The sequence below is a fragment of the Mya arenaria genome, chromosome 10, assembly GCF_026914265.1.
Source record: "Mya arenaria isolate MELC-2E11 chromosome 10, ASM2691426v1".
Lineage (NCBI taxonomy): Eukaryota > Metazoa > Mollusca > Bivalvia > Myida > Myidae > Mya > Mya arenaria.
Window position 1 is genome coordinate 51,747,789 of NC_069131.1, and position 20,245 is coordinate 51,768,033.

The following is a 20,245-nucleotide window of genomic DNA, read 5'->3' on the forward strand; positions in this document are numbered from 1 at the left end:
ACAGAACTTAAAGCTAAAAAATGGCCTTTGGGCTTTCAACAAGAACAAGGCAGACTAATTGACAAAATCAACTGCAGAAGCAAAAAGCAAATTGTCTCTCAAAATCCTAGACTTGCAAATTGTCTCCCTTAACTCTAGACTTGAATTTACATGTACTTGTAAACTTGGCTAAAAATAGAATTCGCTCATGCAGACCTGGCTAAAAATAGAAAGCATTTCTTTAAAACTTTCATGGCCCATAATCTAGGCATTTATGGGCGGATCTCCAGGCTGGTTTTTGAAAGGAACCGAGCTCTAATGGATATCTAGATACTGTACAAGTTTCATCGAGATACAATCAAAACTGAAGACTGTATCGTGTTCACAACCAATTGTTTACAGACGCACGAACGCACGACCGCACGGACGCACGGATGCACATACTACGTACACATTACCATCGCATAAGCTCTTCTGGCCTTTGGCCAGTAGAGCTAAAAATTGGAAAAAAAATCAAAATGTCATTTCCGGTAATCATATTCTATTTTTGGTTGGATTCGAAACAAAACAACCCTAAATTGCCTTTTTCTTGAACAAACCATTCAACTTGACAATTATCTTTCTGTGCCATATCAAAATGTTAAGATCATCATCAGGTCACGTGACCTTGTAAAATGGAGGGAAGGCTTGCATTTTGCTGCAACAGAATGTTTTCTTTCCATATTAATTCTACCGTTGACGTTGACGCATCAATTTAAATGTTTCTGAATCATTCATTGTTTTCACAAATGTCCTCCGATCTCATTTGTCACTGAATCAATCGATTTCGATCAATAAATCTTAGTTCATTCTTATATTAGCCTTACTTCAGTCAATGTGAATTGGAACTTTTTAACCTAAGTTAAACACCTCAGCCATTTTCCATCGAAAACAACCTCAGATGTATATGGATGTCTAACAATTCTTTACATTATTTTAACAGCTTCTCAGCAAAAGTATCACGCAGTAATTTCAATTTTACAAGAATAGGGAATCTTAATTATTTATACAATAATACACTTCAATGGGAATCAGTTTGTTCTTAGTAATACAAATTACACATTGAAACACTACAATCAATTAATCAGAATTATTATTATCAATTTTACGAACTACTGGTACTAATGCACTGGCATACATCCAATGTTGTTTTCAATGGAAAATTGCCGAGTTGTTCCAATTGCTGTTTTGCAAGGCATTTTTGGAAAATGGTAAAGACAATGACACATGCGCCAGGCCACATAAAACAATGTGTCAACAGACTGTAGCTATAAATAACAATACTGTAGGTGTCATCACTTTGACAGTAAAATAATGAAAAATCAAATGGTATGGAATTCATTTATAAGTCAGTCAAGTTATTTTAACTGAATAGAAAAGATTTCCTTTGAAAACTATTTGCTGTCAATTTTCTCATCTGTGAACAGGTAGCTTTAACAGCACACACAAAAGAGGGCTAATCCCTATAATTTAAGAATTATGAACCCATTTGTACAAAGTTTAAGTCCTTTATTCAATGAACACCTTTTTTACAAGCTCAGCCAGCATAGTAAAATCCTGCACTTCCTCATTTTTGTGCTGAGTGAATCATTTATAGCATTATCTTTTTACTTTAATACTAGAAATATTTGGTGGGAGGGGTTTGCCACAGTAACTGTTATTCAATGGACGACCCTGGGAATGAGGACATGAGGGCCTTGCTATTTTGGAAAGTATGCATCATTTGCCTTAAATTGGTAATTCAAAGGCCACTGCCCCAAAATACATAGCATACAAATTAAAATCATGAGAAGTTGTGTCACAGGAATGCATCAATAAGAGCATATTGAATGTTAAAACAGCCCTTTAACTATTAACGTACAAATAGAATTATGCACCAGTCAAACTAACCACAGCCCCCCAGATCCAGGGAATAGCAGGGACTTTGACTTTCAGTTCAGCCAAGCCTGGGTAAAATCCCCGCCCTGTGGGGAAGAACTGCTGGTAAAATCCCCGCCAAATGCCCCCGCATCCCAGGGTCCCTAGGTAAGGCCCATTTCCCACTAAATTAGTAAGACACAACCATCACATTCACCCAGCACTGCGGGGCCACCTGCAAGGTCAAACACGGCCCATTTCCCCGACTATCCTTGGTAAATCCCATGAAGACCTGAGGGCCGTGGTTACAATTGACTGGTGCATTATTTAGTTTAATTAAAGTTTTGGAATGGTTTGATATCAGGCATTAAAATCTGCGCCATTAGAATACCAATTAAAGAAGTATTGTTAACATAATAATCACTATATTTTTTACATATGAAACAAGAGCTGACACAGTATGTAACGAATGCCCCCGAATGTGACATTGACCTATGAACAAAGTCAGTACATGAAAAGTTGATCTTGCCTTTACGTGTCAAATACATATGGCAAGTTATTTTAAATTGCCTCTAAACATAAAAAATACCACCCATACTGGACAACCTACACTGTTATGTCCTTATGAGCAGCATTCCATTGTGAATAAACACTAAGTGTGACCTTGAACTTAGAGGTAGGGACAAGGGTCTTGCATGTGACATGTCGTCTTGGTATGTCGGACACATGTGGCAAGTCATTTTAAAATCTGTCCATACAAGAGAAAGTTACAGCCCGGACACGACAACCTATACTCTATGTCCTTATATATGCAGCATTCCATTGTGAATGAACACCTTAGTGTGACCTTGACCTTAGAGATAGGGACACGGGTCTTGCATGCGACACCTCCTCTTGTTATGTGGAACACATGTGGCAAGTTATTTTAAAATCTGTCCATACAAGGGAGAGTTACAGCCCGGACACGAAAACCTATACTCTATGTCCTTATACGCAGCACTCTATTGTGAATAAACACCTAAGAGTGACCTTGAACTTAGAGGTATAGACACAGGTCTTGCACACGACACGTTGTCTTCCAATGTGGAACACATGTGGCAAGTTATTTTAAAATCTGTCCATACAAGAGAAAGTTACAGCCCGGACACGACAACCTATACTCTATGTCCTTATATATGCAGCATTCCATTGTGAATGAACACCTTAGTGTGACCTTGACCTTAGAGGTAGGGACACGGGTCTTGCATGCGACACCTCCTCTTGTTATGTGGAACACATGTGGCAAGTTATTTTAAAATCTGTCCATACAAGGGAGAGTTACAGCCCGGACACGAAAACCTATACTCTATGTCCTTATATGCAGCACTCTATTGTGAATAAACACCTAAGAGTGACCTTGAACTTAGAGGTAGAGACACAGGTCCTGCACGTGACACGTTGTCTTCCAATGTGGAACACATGTGGCAAGTCATTTTAAAATATGTCCATACAAGAGAAAGTTACAGCCCGGACACGACAACCTATACTCTATGTCCTTATATATGCAGCATTCCATTGTGAATGAACACCTTAGTGTGACCTTGACCTTAGAGGTAGGGACACGGGTCTTGCATGCGACACCTCCTCTTGTTATGTGGAACACATGTGGCAAGTTATTTTAAAATCTGTCCATACAAGGGAGAGTTACAGCCCGGACACGAAAACCTATACTCTATGTCCTTATATGCAGCACTCTATTGTGAATAAACACCTAAGAGTGACCTTGAACTTAGAGGTAGAGACACAGGTCTTGCACGTGACACAGTGTCTTCCAATGTGGAACACATGTGGCAAGTCATTTTAAAATCTGTCCATACAAGGGAATGTTACAGCCCGGACACGACAACCTATACTCTATGTCCTTATATGCAGCATTTCATTCTGAATAAACATTATGTGTGACCTTGACCTTAGAGGTAGGGACACGGGTCATGCACACGACACGTCATCTTGGTATGTGGAACACATGTGGCAAGTTATCTTAAAATTTGTCCATACAAGGGAAAGTTACAGCCCAGAACCAAGTTATTCAGCTGGACACACGGACGGACGGACGGACGGTTTGATTTTATTATGGGGCATAAAAAGCATGGGTTTTTTCAGTCTAAAACAGTAATATTCTCTTTTAAGTTTTGAAGAATCTATAATAAATACATTAACTTGGAATTGTTTATACCCGGTAGATCTTTGCTAGTTTCCATTACAACAAGCAATTAGGTCTCTGTTTAAAGATAGTGAAAATATATTTTCATCGCCTATTCATGTAAAATATTACCACACTGGTAACACAAGAAAAAAGTTGATGCATAGCATCAAGTTGTGCAATGAAATTAGAAGAAAAACATGCATGCAGATAACCAAAAATGGTTATTATTTCAATGATAATATTTTGTTTTATGTTGGGTGTTGGGTGCTCTAAGGACATTATAGTTAATACTATTGTTACAATAGTTTAAGCCCGGCATTATAGATATTCTGGGGTTTTTTCCCCAAGCTTATCCTCCGGTTAAAACTAAATTATAACAAAAATATACATACATTTCTTCGGATGAACTAGAGTCAATGGTGTAATACATAAATTTCAATAGCATGAAATTCACCTTTTATTTGTACCGGCATGTTATGTGAATTCCTTGCTTTACATTTTGTATAAGTTTTTGTAACACATTTCACTCATATGAGTATACAGAACGGGATAAAAATACTATACATCAAAGGGGAATTATCTGGAGGTTATTCTTTCGAATGACATTTTCAAAACAAACAATTAAGCTCAAGGTTAATTTTTTAAAACTCGGCATTTTTGCTGTCACCAAGGGAGATTACTGCGTAGGAGATTTAAAAACATAAAGGATATTTTAATAGTGCCGTGTAACCTTCATCTATTTGATATCAATCAGAACACCTCGGCCTGTATCTATCTCGGAGATGGCCGAGTTGTTATGATTGAGTTGGTATTTAAAATCAAAATTTTCAAAATGATAAGCAGGGCTATTATAATTTAAGGTTTCCTTATCAATTAAAGTGTAAAGATTTATAAAACAAACTAAACTTCATATTTTATCATGCAACGAGGAAACTATTGAAAGCATTGTTCTGCAATTTATGAACTAGTCCCTAAGTTGGAATATTTCTAAAGTAATATCAAATATAGTCGGCGCCCTTCTGGGTCATAATAATATGACTACTAAGTAAAATATGACTAAATAAGTATTGATACATCTAAGGACAATTAGATGGGGTTTTTTTTATTTTTGGAGCCTCAATAAGTCTTAACAGGCATCAATTGAAAATTATTATTGAAAGAGTTATCAAACCTGCTGCATATGATCAGATTACCACTGGTGTAAAAAGTTTCATGTGAATATTCCTTTGAATGGTTATCAAGTTATGTCCAAATAAATTATTTTTTAAACAATCAATGAGAAAATTTGAAATAAAATGTAGTAAGAGTTACCTGCCTTGTTAAATATGATCACATTGTCTCTGGAAACAGAGTTCAAAGTTGCATGTGTATATAATGTTATTTACGGTTATCAACGTTTGGCAAAGATATTTTAAGCTACATGTATCAAGGGGCATAATTTTGTCAATATTATAGTCAGAGTTATCAACCTTTGCTAACAAGTGCAGTTTGTCAATAGTACCTGGCATATGTTCAAAATTTCAACAATATGGATATCTTGAACATTAATCATTTTAATACAGGCAAAGAATTTGATTTTTAAAGCTATCAAGGGGCATCACTTGAAAGTAATTATCTGCCTAATGTTACAGATGAAAACATTGTGCAATTGCATGGTAACAGACATAACTATGATATCCAAGCTGTACCAACAGTATAATGTAATTTCCTTGAATACTTAATAAATTACTATCTATTATTAATTTAAAATTGATATATCCCAGGTTGGCAAAATCCATCTGATTTTAGGTTAAGATTGTTTCAGAAACAGTATAAAAAGACTCCTGATTTATTTTCTAAATATTCACTTATCTTAAGTCATCTACTCTTTAACTTGAATTATATAGCACAGACTTTTCATGATCTTGTAATGAAAACTAAAACAAAATATATTCATATGTGTATTTGAGGTTTAAATTTTAAAACTGGTAAAAGCTTGATGATAATGACTGACTGTGTGTATATGATACTAGTTTGATCATAACTAAATTCTTCATTAAATTTAATCAACATTTAGCACAGAGTCAAACCTTCAATCAATTAAGATATTTCAATAATTAACTATATTTTTATTTAATAAACATTTGAAGTCATCTCAAATCAAGACTACATGGCACAAATTCAAGCTAATTATGCACATAATTGTATGCATAAAATGTGCATGTGTAATAAAGGTTAGTTTTTACTTTCATGTTTGTACATTTGAAGCCAAGAAAAGTGTTTGCCAAAGGAGTAATTGAGACCACTTCGCTTTGAATTATTAAGGATTTACAATCATTTATTTTTATTTTACATTTATAGGTCATGTCTAATAAAGCCTTGTGAGGCATCAGAGAAGGCACGTTATCATTTATCTTAAACAAATAGGAAGAACATTATTTGAACATTCATTTTGTGCAAAAAATAAACTTTATTTTATACTTCGAGAGTGAAAGCAGAGTTAAAATCTATTATATTTATTTATCAATCGAATACCTTTCCTTAAATATATCGTGAGCATTATTGCAGACTTATTGTGGACTTTATTAAAATGGCAGGAAAGTTATTTAATCAATTAGGGAGTATGTTTCTATCAAAGCCCACCAATCAGGGGGCTGTAGTGATTATTGGGTTAGACTTTGGGACTACATATAGTGGCTATGCCTTCATGTTCACAAATGATCCAACCTCCATCTACACAGCCATGGGGGAGGAGAGGGAACCAACCTGTGTGCTCCTCAACCCAGATAAGACTTTCAATGCCTTTGGTAAACAGGCACTTGAGAAGTACACAGAGTTAGAACCAGACGAACATCAGTCATACTACGTTTTCCACCACTTCAAGATGAAACTATATGAATGTAAGAAACTTACAAGAGAAACAACCCTCCAAGATCAAACTGGAAAGGAAATTAAAGCTATGGATGTTTACAGAATTGTCTTACAGTATTTCAAACAACGAGTTATGTCACATGTTGGCCAAGTAAAAAGTGATGAAACCATTCAAGGATTTTCTTCAAAGGAAGTTCAGTGGATGTTATCAATACCTGCCATATGGACAGATTCCGCCAGGCAGTTCATGCGAGAAGCTGCCAAACATGCAAAACTGGAAAGTGTCCGGCTCGTCTTAGAACCAGAGGCTGGTGCTTTGTTTGCCATTGATAAGCCACTAAAACTGAGAGAGGACAAGTCGAAAGAGAAGTTTCCAGTTGGACACAAGTACATTTTAGCTGACCTTGGGGGAGGGACCATTGACATATGTGTCCATGAGATCCTTGAAAGTAGAACACTATGTGAACTGTACAGAGCAACAGGAGACTATGCTGGTGGCTCCAGAGTGAATCATGAGTTTGAACAGTTCTTTATAAGATTGTTTGGGGCTCCAGCACTTGATCAATTCAGAAGTGAATTTGCATATGCTTACCAAGAATTTATCAATTCAGTTGAAACAAAAAAGTCAACATTTTCACAAAGCACAAAAAAACTTATTTTTTTGCTGGATTACGATTATGTTACATTAGTGGCAAAAGAAAATGGAGAATCGATTCAAGAAATGATATCAGAGTCAAGGTATAAAGATCTTGTGCAATACAAAAAGGCAAGTCGTCGTCTTATTTTGAACAATTTAGTTGTGAAGGAGTTCTTTGACAGCTCTGTGGATGTCATCATTGACAAGCTGAAAGAGATTCTGTCTGCCTGTTCCCAAGACAACATTACCAGTCTGCTGCTTGTTGGTGGTTACTCTGAATCACCTTATGTGAGAGAAAGGATACAGCAAGAATTTTCACAACTCACCACTATGGTGTTAGCAGATGGGAGACTGGCAGTGATGAAAGGGGCTTTAATGATGGGACTGAAGCCCAGAAACATCATCCAAAGGAGGGCACGATTCACATATGGTTTTAGTTCTAATCCAGGGTTTAAAGAAGGAGAACATCCAGAACAGTTTAAGGCGAATTTTGCTGGTGTGACCATGTGTACAGGGGTGTTTGAGAAGCTAATAGAGCGGGGTCAGGTCCTGCAATACCAGCAAGAATTCTCAATGGAAGCCCATTATGTCTTCAAATCATCACAGAACAAACAGATGATATGGCATGTATCACTGTGGCGGTCACCCTGGCCTAATCCTAGATACTGCTTCCTGAAAGAGGACCAGTGTAAGAGAGTGGGTAGGATCAGCATGCAACCTCCTCCTGGAGGCTGGCCTAATGAGGTACATGGTACACAGAAGTTGATAGCAGGGGAGACTGAGTTCACCATGAAACTGTTTATAAAGGAGACTTGTGAGGAATATGAAACAAACATTGACTTTCTGTGAACAATATAACCAGTTGGAAGAATGCATAAGCTGAATGTGAATGCCAAAGACTATCAAACTGTTTGCAATTCTCAAGGATTAAGCGTTTACTTGTTTTTATAAAATATTCCTTCTCATTATATGCATATGATGACTGTGATGTACAACAAATGACAGTGATATTTACGTTTATAAAGAATTTGTTGATTTATCGTAACATGCAATGTGATTCAATGCACAGGTGTCTAAATCATTGTTTGTCACTAAAATGTTGTTTAAAACCATTTAATATTTTTGTGTACAGTGCTGTTTACATGGGAACACATTGAAGATTGGAATTTGCTGTACAGTTTCGGACTAAAGAAAAAGACGAGAATGGGACATTGAATTATGCTTGTTTGTCTAAAGACAATATAGTTATACCAACATATTGCATACCATTTTAAAGGTAATTGACTCCCCTTTTCTGTCACCTATTTAAAAATGGATTGTTTATATGTTGGTTGAGTAATTTGATTAAAACTGGACTCTGCCGTGAAATCCGGTAAGTTTGAGACTTACACGCCTGGTTTCTTTTTTGTATATCAAAGCCCCTTAATATCTTCAGATGTGTTGTTTATCTCATTTTATGTACCCAAAAATGGTTTTAATCAACATTTTAGTGACGAACAATGATTCAGACGCCTGTGAATCAATGTAGACATGTATCGTTGAAATAAACAAAACATTATTATTTTGACAATGTAGATGTTTAATCATTTTTAACCATGAAGAGTGTTCACTAAAGAGTATCCAAAACGAAAAAAAAAGATTCAATAATTGCAAGATGGTGTCCATTTAACGATGGCAACGAGTTATTCAACCAGAATTTGGCAATTTGTATCAAAAACACGCTTAGCTAAACTCACTTTGCCTGAAATATAACAGTCATATACGAACTGCTGCTTGGTAGAATAATGCTGATCATATTGAAAGCTACCATCTCGTATCAAGAAGGCGGGGCTCCCCTTGTGCTGCCGCCCCAAATTTGTTCTTTGGGGAGTTCAGCTCAAATTATCTTCGCTTCACATTGGCGCTCGGCAGCACCTTTTCGGACTATTTTTTTCAAAATTCATTTTGGGTCAAAAATAAGTTTTTTGCGCTATGGCCATTTGGGCCTAACTAATTTGTGCTGTGGTCAATTTGGCCCAGATATTTATATATGTGAAAGGGGAGTCTCGCCAAACATTCCAAACCTTTAAAATGTAAATGAACAAAAATAAATATAATGAAATGGACAGCTAAGTTGTTTTTCTTCGTTTAAGAAATTTAATGTGTAACATGGAAATAAAGTTAAGAAAGCGTCGCCTTATTCAGGTTTAGGAAGAGTATGGTGTCAGAATTAAATTGGTTTTGGTCAACTTTGTTGATAAACAGAATTTATCGATGTATTTAGCTAAATCTTTACCTTAGAAACAATCCAACAATGGGTTTTCACTGCATAAACAACATCCAATGCAGTTTCATATAACACTTTTAGTTCTCATTATCACCACTGCGTCTCTATGAAATCACAAATTGCTTCCAAACATGTAACATCTGCATTTAGCAGCAATGCAGCTTATACATTAACAAGCACATATTCATCATAACTGAATTGCAACAATAATGTTATGCGATACGCAAAATGATAGCATCCCCGGAAACTATATCCGATATAAAAAAAATCCAAGTAAATATATACATACAGAGCTAGGATGCAGTTGTATGATGTGTTTTGTATATGGAGAGGTTGATGCAATGGTGGGGGATCCTAATAAACAGTCAGCACAGTTGATCAATACCAGCCAAGTTTTCCAATAACTAAACCCTCTTCCCCACTCATTTCTATGACTTTCTGATGTCACATACAACTGCTGGTAATGATTTTTACACTGTCTAAGATTTAAGTTATCTTCCTTGGATAAGATTTCTATCATATTCTTGACAAGCGTACAGTTGACTAACATGCCATATATTAGGATGCTGCATTGCCTAAATAATCGGCAATTTCTTGCAGTTAAATTGGTAAGGATAAATCTTCATATGGATATTTCTTTACTGTTATGCAACATGTATGTAATTACCAATCAAAGCTTGTTTTAGCTATGGTCATAATATACCCACAAGCAGCTAAAACATGTTCAAAAACACAGCTGTACCAAAAGTGTTATTTCAAAACGGCAAGGAATAAAAGAGCGTTGATGAATTCAATATTTTAAACATAATTAAATTATAAACCAAAAGTCAGACAACATTCGCCAGGATATAAACATTAAAGAACAACACTCTTAAAAACCTGAGAGATGATGCCAATTGAATACATCGCAGCTTCACCAGGATCATGGAAAAGAGATGAGGCTATAATATAGGGCCAATAATCACTGGGTCGAGCTTATAATGTCAAACAGGCAGCAATTTTGTGACTTCACTACTTAAGTTTTAATGGTTGTGAATTTGTATTAAAGGTCAAAACCATGTATTCGTGAACTTGTAAAATTATGGAATTAAAATGATGAAATTGTGAATTCATGAAATCGTTAAGTTGAAATCCTAAAATCAAGCATTGATGAAAATGAAATTGAGAAATCACAAAGTTGAAATCGTAGAATCGTGTAGATGAAATCACAAGGTAATGAAATTGAAGGGGAAATCATGAAATATTGAATTTGAAATGTTATCATCAGTTGTTTGTACATATAAACGTTAAGTTTAATTTATCCACACCTAAACGCGATGACTTGTCATTGGAACAGTGTAAATCTTCCTATCAATGTAAAGGTTTAACAATCAGGAAGTAAATTATTCAAACAATTATTCACTGTATATTTTAAACCTCAAAAACGCAAGAGACAATTACTGAAAATCGATGATCTTTTATTTGCATATTCAGTTAGACAAACAAGCACAGACTGAAGGACTCATTATTTAAAAGTCTTCAACAAAAATATTCCTTAAACCAATTTATTATAATTATTGCATTATTCAACTTTTTTAAATGGAAGGAAAGTTAGATCAACAATTGAGGAGCATTTCAATCTCTCTCAGAGATCAACCAGGAGACTAATATATTTACGTAGGGATAAAAAAAATGCTTCAATCAAATACCTATCTTCAAATATTAAATAGAGCATCCATCGTATTCTGTGGACTTTCTTAAATGGCAGGAAAGTTATTTAAGCAATTAAGGAATCTGTTTCTGTCAGAGCCCACCAATCAGGGGGCTGCAGTGATTGTTGGGATAGACTTTGGGACCACATACAGTGGCTATGCCTTCATGTTCACCAGTGATCCCACCTCCATCTACACAGCCATGGGGGAGGAGAGGGAACCAACAAGTGTGCTCCTCAACCCAGATAGGACTTTCAATGCCTTTGGTAAACAGGCTGTTGAAAAGTACACAGAGTTAGAACCAGAGGAGCATCAGTCATATTACTTGTTCCACCACTTCAAGATGAAACTGTATGAAAGTGACAAACTTACAAGAGAAACAACTCTACAAGATCAAACTGGGAAGGAAATAAAAGCTATGGATGTTTACAGAATTGTCTTACAGTATTTCAAACAACGAGTAATGGAACATGTTGGCCAAGTAAAAAGTGATGAAACCATTGATGGATTTTCTTCAAAGCAAATTCTGTGGATGTTGTCAATACCTGCAATATGGACAGATTCTGCTCGACAGTTCATGCGAGAAGCTGCCAAAAATGCAGAACTGGAAAATGTCCGGCTGGTTCTAGAGCCAGAGGCTGGTGCTTTGTTTGCCATTGATAAGCCACTAAAACTGAGAGAGGACAAGTCAACAGAGAAGTTTCCAGTTGGACACAAGTACATTTTAGCTGACCTTGGGGGAGGGACCATTGATATTTGTGTCCATGAAATCCTTGAAAGTAGAACACTTTGTGAATTGTACAGAGCAACAGGAGACTATGCTGGTGGCTCCAGAGTGAATCATGAGTTTGAACAGTTTCTTGTGAGATTGTTTGGGGCTCCAGCACTTGATGAATTCAGAAGTGAATTAGCACATACTTACCAGGAATTGCTTTCTTCAATTGAACGAAAGAAATGTGCATTTTCACACAGTACAGATAAAGTAGTTTTACAACTAGATTATGACTTTGTTACATTGGTGGAAAATGAAAATGGTGAAACCATTGAAGAAATGATCAAAAGTTCAAGATATAAAGATCTTGTGCAGTACCGTAAAACAGGTCGTCGTCTTACTCTGAACAACTCTGTTGTGAAAGGTTTCTTTGACAGCTCTGTGGATGTTATCATTGACAACCTGAAACAGATTCTGTGTGCTTGTCCTCGAGACAACATCACCAGTCTGCTGCTTGTAGGCGGTTACTCAGAGTCACCTTATGTGAGAGAAAGGATACAGCAAGAGTTTCCTCAACTGACAACTGTGATAGTAGAAAATGGGAGACAGGCAGTTATGAAAGGGGCTGTAATGATGGGACTGAAGCCCAGAAACATCATTCAGAGGAGGGCACGATTCACATATGGGTTTAGATCTAATCCAAAGTTTATAGAAGGAAAGCATCCAGAACAGTTAAAGTACAATAATTGTGGCGAGACCTGGTGTAATGGTGTGTTTAACAAGCTGATAGAGCGGGGCCAGCTCCTGCAACACCAGCAAGAGTTCTCAATGGTATTCTACAACACCTTCTCAGAACAAGAGAGACAACAGGTGATATTGGGTATATCACTGTGGCGGTCTCCCAGGCCTAAACCTAGATACTGCTTCCTTAAGGAGGACCAGTGTGAACAGGTGGGTATACTCATCAAACAACCTCCTCCTGGTGGCTGGCCTGATGAGGTACATGGTACACACACGATAATAGCAGGGGAGACTGAGTTCACCATGAAACTGTCTATAAAGGAGACTGGAGAGGAATATGAAGCAAACATTGACTTTCTCTGAACAATATTACCACTTGGAAGAATGCATATTCTGAATGTGAATCCTAAAGTCTGCCAAACTGTTTGCAATACTCAAGGATTAAGCATTTACATGAAGTTATAAAATATTCCTTCTCATTATTATGCATATGATGGCTATGATGTACAACAAATGACAGTGATATTTATGTTTATAAAGAATTTGTTGATTTATCATAACATGCAATGTGATTCAATGTAAACATATATCGGTGAAATAAACAAAACATAATAATTTTGATTAGGTAGATGTTTAATCATTTTTACACATGAAGAGTGTTTACTAAAGAGTATCCAAAACGCAAAACATTTCGCAAAACAAATGTTTCAATAATCAACCTATGGCTTTATTTTCAATTTGTTTTTTCAATGAAAGATGGACTCATCAGTACATTATTGGCCTTCAAGGAGTTGTACAAGCCATGATGATGTAAACAGCAATTATCGATGTATTTAGCTAAATCTTTACCTTAGAAACAATCCAACAATGGGTTTTCACTGCATAAACAACATCCAATGCAGTTTCATGTAACACCTTTAGTTCTCATTATCATCACTGCCTCTCTGTGAAATCACAAAATGCTTACAAAATGTAACATCTGAAAAGTAACTGCCATGCAGCTTATATATAAATATGCAAATTTCGTCATTACTGAATTGCAACAATAATGTTTTGCAATATGCAAAATGACAGCATCCCAAGGAACTATATCTGATATTAAAAAAAAAATCCAAGTAAATATACTCACACAGCCTAAGGATGCAGTTTTATGTGTTTTGTATATGGAGCTGTCAATGCAATGCTGGGGAATCCTAATAAACAATCAGCACAGTTGATCAATACCAGCCAAGGTTTCCAATAACTAAACCCTCTTCCCCACTTATTTCTATGACTTTCTGATGTCACATACAACTGCTGGTAATGATTTTTACACAATATCAGGATGCAATTTATCTCCCTTGGATGAGTTTTCTGTCAACTTCTTGAGAAGTGTACAGTAAACAAACTTGGAGGCTGTATTGCCTAAATAGTCAGTGATTTTCTTGCAGTTAAATTGATAAGGAAAAATATTCATAAAGATATTGCTTAAGTTATGCATTGCCCCGTCAAAACATGTTTGAGCTATGGTCATTATAATCCTACACACAGCTGAAACATGTTCAAAACACAGCTGTTCCAAAAAGTGTTAAAAGAAATGAGGCCAATAAGGGGCCAATAATCACTGGATAAAATGAGCTAATAATGTCAAACAGGTAGCAATTTTGTGACTTCACTTCCTAATGCATTTAATGCTGCCATATGTAAAAATGCAAAATAAAATCAATTTAAACAAACTTATCAATAGAATGGCCATACAGTTTACTTTTACTCCTGTCGAAAAGCAAAATAATAATACTAGGTAATACGAGTTTTTCTATAAAAAAGTTAAACATTATAACATTCATTTAATTTAAAATATGACTTAACCAATCAGATGAAGAAATTTAAGTTTTCATTACAAAGAAAATGTACCCACAGGTTTTGCAGCACTGCCTTGATTCCAGTTTTCTTGTGACGGTTATGGATGTCAAACACACTCAAGTCATAAGTATCTAACATTTTTAAAGTCTAAATATGCAATACCACACAATCATCAAATTAAAGACCCAGGTGTGAGTAGAGTTTTAACGAAAATACAATTCAATGAGGCTTGTTTCCAACCAAAACAGTTAAAGCTGCATGATCACAAATCAGAAAAAATGGTAAAATATCAAAATGTCATTTCTGGTAACCATATTCTATTTTTGGTTGGATTCAAAACAAAACAAAAAAACACTAATTTGCCTTTTCTGGAACAAACCATTCAACTTGACAATTATCTTTCTGTGCCATATCAAAACGTTAAGATCATCATCAGGTCACGTGACCTTGTAAAATGGAGGGAAGGCTTGCATTTTGTTGCAACAGAATGTTTTCTTTCCATATTAATTCTACTGTTGACCCATAAATTTAAATGTTTCTGAACCATTCATTGTTTTATATAAGCCTTACTTTAGTGTATGAATTGAAACCTTTTAGCCAGTCAGAACACCTCCGCCATTTTCCATCGAAAACAACCTCAGATGTATACGGATGTTTAACAATGTCAGAATTCTTTACATTATTTTAACAGCAATGCTGCAAATAGTTCATATAGTAATTTCAATTTAACAGTTAAGTCTTAGGAACTTTCTCTAGGAAATATAATTATTTATACACTTCAATGTGAATCAGTTTGTTCTTAGTAATACAAATTACACATTGAAACACTACAATAAATCAATCAGAATTATTATTATCAATTTTAAGAACTACTAATACTAATGCACTGGCATACATCTGATGTTGTTTTCAATGAAAAGTTGCTGAGTTGTTCCGATTGCTGTTTTGTGAGGCATTTTTGGAAAATGGTAAAGACAATTACACATGCACCAGGTCACATATAAAACAATGTGTCAACAGGCTGTATCTATAAATAACAATACTGTAGGTGTCATTGCTTTGACAGTAAAATAATAAAAAATCAAGTGGTATGGAATTCATTTATTATAAGTCAGTCAAGTTATTTTAACTGAATAACAAAAGATTTCCTTTGAAAACTATTTGCTGTCAATTGTTCTCCTTTTTCTAATCTGTGAACAAGTAGCTTTAAGAGCACATGTTAAAGAGGGCCAATCCCTATATTTAAAGATATGTACCCCCTTTGCAGGAAGTTTAAACACAAGCCATTTATTTGATGTACACCTTTTATTACATGCTCAAATTTCATCAAACATAGTAAAATCCAGTACTTCCTCATTTATGTGCTGAATGAATCATTTTTAGCGTTAACTTTTAACTTTAATACTAGAAATATTTGGGGGGTTTTGTCACAGTTATTCAATGGACCACCGTGGGAATGAGGCCAGGGCCTTCCTATTTGGGAAATTATGAATCAATTGACTTAAAGTGGTAATTCAATTTTTATGCCACTGCCCCAAAATACATAGCATACAAAATAAAAACATGAGTGTTTTGTCACCGAAATACATCAATGCAAGCATATTTAATGTTTTAAACATAGTTACTTCCCTTTAACTATTAACGTTCAAACAGAATTATTTAGGTTAATTTAAGTTGAAATGTTTCGGAATGGTTTGATCTCAGAAGAATATATCAGGCATTAGTTAAGACATGATGTGCCATTAGAATACCAATTAAAGAAGTATTGCTTACATAATGTATCACCATATTTCTTACATATGAAAAAAGCATGGTTTTCACAGTCTAAAACAGTAATATTATCTATATCTTAACAATACACACACTGAAACACATACAATAATATTATTGTCTTGTGGGGTATCTTTATGTCTGCCAATATCAACTCATAATTTATGATTTTAACATGGAAATTTATAAAATTCTATCTCATGTTCAAGTGTTTTTATAACAGGACATAACGTTCAACATTTAACACAATGTCTATAGTAAAAACAGACTTGAATTGTTTCTAGACTCGGGCCAGTTTCGGTTAAAACAATAAGTCTCTGTTTAAAGATATTGATTAATATAATTTCATTGCCAATTCACGTAAAATATTGCCCCACTGGTAACATAATATGTACAAATTAAAATGTGACCAAATGACTATTAATACTTCAATGGACAGTTTTTATGATTTTGCAAGAGTTTTAAGCCTCTGAAGTATTAACAAGCATCAATTGAAACTTATTATTGCAAGACTTATCCAACTTGCTAAATATCATCAAATTACCACTGGTAACTAGCCAGGTAAAACGTTTCATGTGTATATTTTCTTGAATGTCCAAGTGTATTATTTTTTCAGGCCATCAAGGGGCATAATTTAAAAAAGTAAGGGTTACCTGCCTTGTAACATTGACACTGTCATTGACAACAGTGTTAAAAGTATCATGTGTATTTATTGTTATTAACTGTTATCAAGTTATTAAGATATTTCAAACTATCAAGGGGCATAATTCATAAATTTTTCAATTATTAAAGAAAGAGTTATCAACCTTGGCTAATATGTGCAAATTGGCAGTAGTAGCATATCCCCAATGTTCAAAGTTTCAAGGATTCAAGTATCTTCCATGGCCGAGAGTGTAAGATAGGTTCATTCCGACCCAAGCGTAGGGTGTTTTGCGGAAACGAGGTTTACTGAGTTTCCGCAAAACACCCTGCGCGAGGGTCGGGATAAACCTATCTTACACGAGCGGCTATGGTAGATGCTTTTTCTCCCACCTCAGTTAAACAAAATTAAGTAAAAATGCATTTTTTTGCCGGAACTCTTTTGTGCTTTGTGAAAATAATTGCGTACGGATATGCGATAATTCGTGGTTGTCATGGATATTCGCGAAGGGATACAGAGTATGTAAATGGTTTGGTCGGTCTTTAAATAGTTCTAAGACTCTGAGTGAAGCATTATTTCTTGAAAGGTGCGTGAAAACTGTTTTCTGGTGACATTTGAAGCAAGAAATAATTAACTCGCATTCTAAATATTGCCACCAGACAAGGTTTCCATGATGCGCTACAGACGACAAGTCTTCAACAAGGGAGGTAATTACAATGTGGTGACCATTAAAAGAAGTTCCATACGGGCATTTTATCTTTACCCGTGGGCAAGATAAGAATTTCTAGCATGGTTAAATTAATGGATCTACTTATCTGAGGTGGGAGAAATGGTTATCTTAAACATTTATCAATAATATAGTAATATGTTTATTTTTTTATATATTTTAAATATCCATAAATATAAAATAATACATTTCAAGTACTGCTTTGGATAAATCAGAAAATATAAAACAATTCACATTATGAAACCTTTATATACTTTTAGGTAACAAAAACAATTTTAATAATTGTTCTTAAGTTTTAGTGATAAGGGATTGTTTTATGTATTCGTTTTATAATATTAACATTTGTGACATTAAAACATTTTAGTCTACTATAACTCTAATCTGAGTGGCAATGTACTCGTGGATATGTATATTATTAGTGATATGAACTGTATATGATTTGATGTACATTGATGAGATGTAAATAAACTTTAAATATATATACATTATAAATATATTATCACTGGTTACAGAGATTAAAGTTTATTGGTGTCATTATCTTTAATAATTACCACATAACATGCAGAGTGTATTAATTAAGCTATCAAGGGGCATAACTTGCTATTATAACAGTCATTCATTCATACAGAGTATTCAACCTTGCCACTATTATGCACATTAGCACTGGTATCATGTGAACAAAAATTCCTGTAATTATTGAATGTTTATCGATTTATGGGTGAGCATTATATGGGCAGTGAATAAGTGTTTTATGGCCCAAATCATAGTGTTCTCAAACTTCATTTTTTGTTTCAAATTGTGGTTCAAAATCAAAACCAATACATATATATCCTTTTCAGCATAGGTACTTATGTAAGTGAAATAAAGAGTTGAACAAAATTTACGGAAGCATATTTTATCAGATTTTTGCTAAAAAAGAAGTTTCACTGTGTGAAGCAATCGGAACACCTCTGCCATACTCGATTGAAAACCACCTCTGATGTATATGGACAGTTTACAATTCCAGATTTTTTATCATTTAACTGCACTGCAAGAAGATCATCCAGTATAATTTCTAATCAGATGTTAAGCCTAAGAGAGGGAATCTTTTCTATTAGAAATCTGAATTATTTATGTAATAAAACACTTCAATTTGAAATTAGTAATAAAAATATCACTTTAAAGCTGCACTCTCACAGATTGAACGTTTTGACAACTTTTTTATTTTTTGTCTTGAATTAACGAGCTAATTTTTGCAAAAGGTATGGAAACCAGTTATATAAGACTGCTGACAAAAAATAAGATTGCAGATTCTTATATTTAAGTTAAAAAAATTATGAATTATGCATTTTCTTAAACCGTTAGGAACGGTTTCAGCTATAAAACATTAATTTTCAAACGGAAAATATGAAAATCTGCAATATGATCATTTGTCAGCAATCTTTGATCATTGGCTTGCAGATTATATTTATGCAAAAATTTGCTCTTTCGAAGACAAAAAATAAAAAAAGTTGTCAAAACAGTATATCTGTGAATGTGCAGCTTTAAACACTACATTTAATTAATACTATTTTCATTAATTTTACAAACTACCTTTACTAATGCATTGGCATAATAACACCCGAGGTAGTTTTCAATGAAAATGGCCGAGGTGCTCTGATTGTGTGGGAGGTTCTGAAGGTTAAGTTGCTGTTTAATACTTTTTCAAACTATGTAGGAGCATAACTTTAAAATAAAATAATTATGACTTGAAAACATCTTCAAAGTTTGAGAGTACATTATATTTTTATATTATATTTCTGTATCCCTAATCTGTTGATATTACAAAGCACCTAAGTAGGGCAAAAGAAAAAATTCCTGTCTTTAGGGCCACCGGACCCTTCCTGGCAAAACCCCTCGACCATAGAGGGTTTTTTCAACCCTAAGATAAACAAATATATATGATTACAAATATATCTGATTTTCCCAATTTTAGTTGTTGTTGCCCATGAAATCCATTTGAATTGATTACAATTAAAATCATACAATATTAATAAGTCAATATAACTAAATAACATGGTAAATTATTGGCCACTGGATGGCTGTTTTGACTGAACTTTAAAATATAAATAAATGTCCGAACCCTTTATTTTTTAGAATTTTGACTGTATACATGCCCTAGACTCAAATCGATCGTTTTAAGGTCTTACCTCGAATGAAGTACCTTAACAATATGTGGTGAATACATGTCTTACACGACTGGTAGATAAAACAATTCCATATGAAATTCAAGGTGTTCTCTCAGTGTAAATTAAATTTCCTTGCATACTTAATGAACTGCTATAAATTAC

At 34.7% G+C, this 20,245-nt stretch overlaps 1 protein-coding gene across 12 annotated transcripts in view; it reads right to left on the minus strand.

Annotated features, from left to right (window-relative positions):
• The window catches only part of LOC128206893 (oxidation resistance protein 1-like), a 98,414-nt gene that overhangs the window by 71,955 nt on the left and 6,214 nt on the right, over positions 1 to 20,245 (minus strand). For 7 of the 12 annotated variants that reach the window (XM_052909618.1, XM_052909615.1, XM_052909616.1 and 4 more), the window contains exon 1: positions 14,855 to 15,001. The exons of 2 other annotated variants lie outside the window; for them this stretch is intronic. In XM_052909618.1, the coding sequence (XP_052765578.1) occupies positions 14,855 to 14,937 (83 nt within the window). In that variant the 5' untranslated portion in view covers positions 14,938 to 15,001. Of the gene's footprint in view, positions 1 to 9,822; positions 9,952 to 14,854; positions 15,002 to 20,245 lie in introns of those variants that run through there. 3 more of the 12 variants (XM_052909623.1, XM_052909613.1, XM_052909620.1) reach the window with 2 other exon arrangements.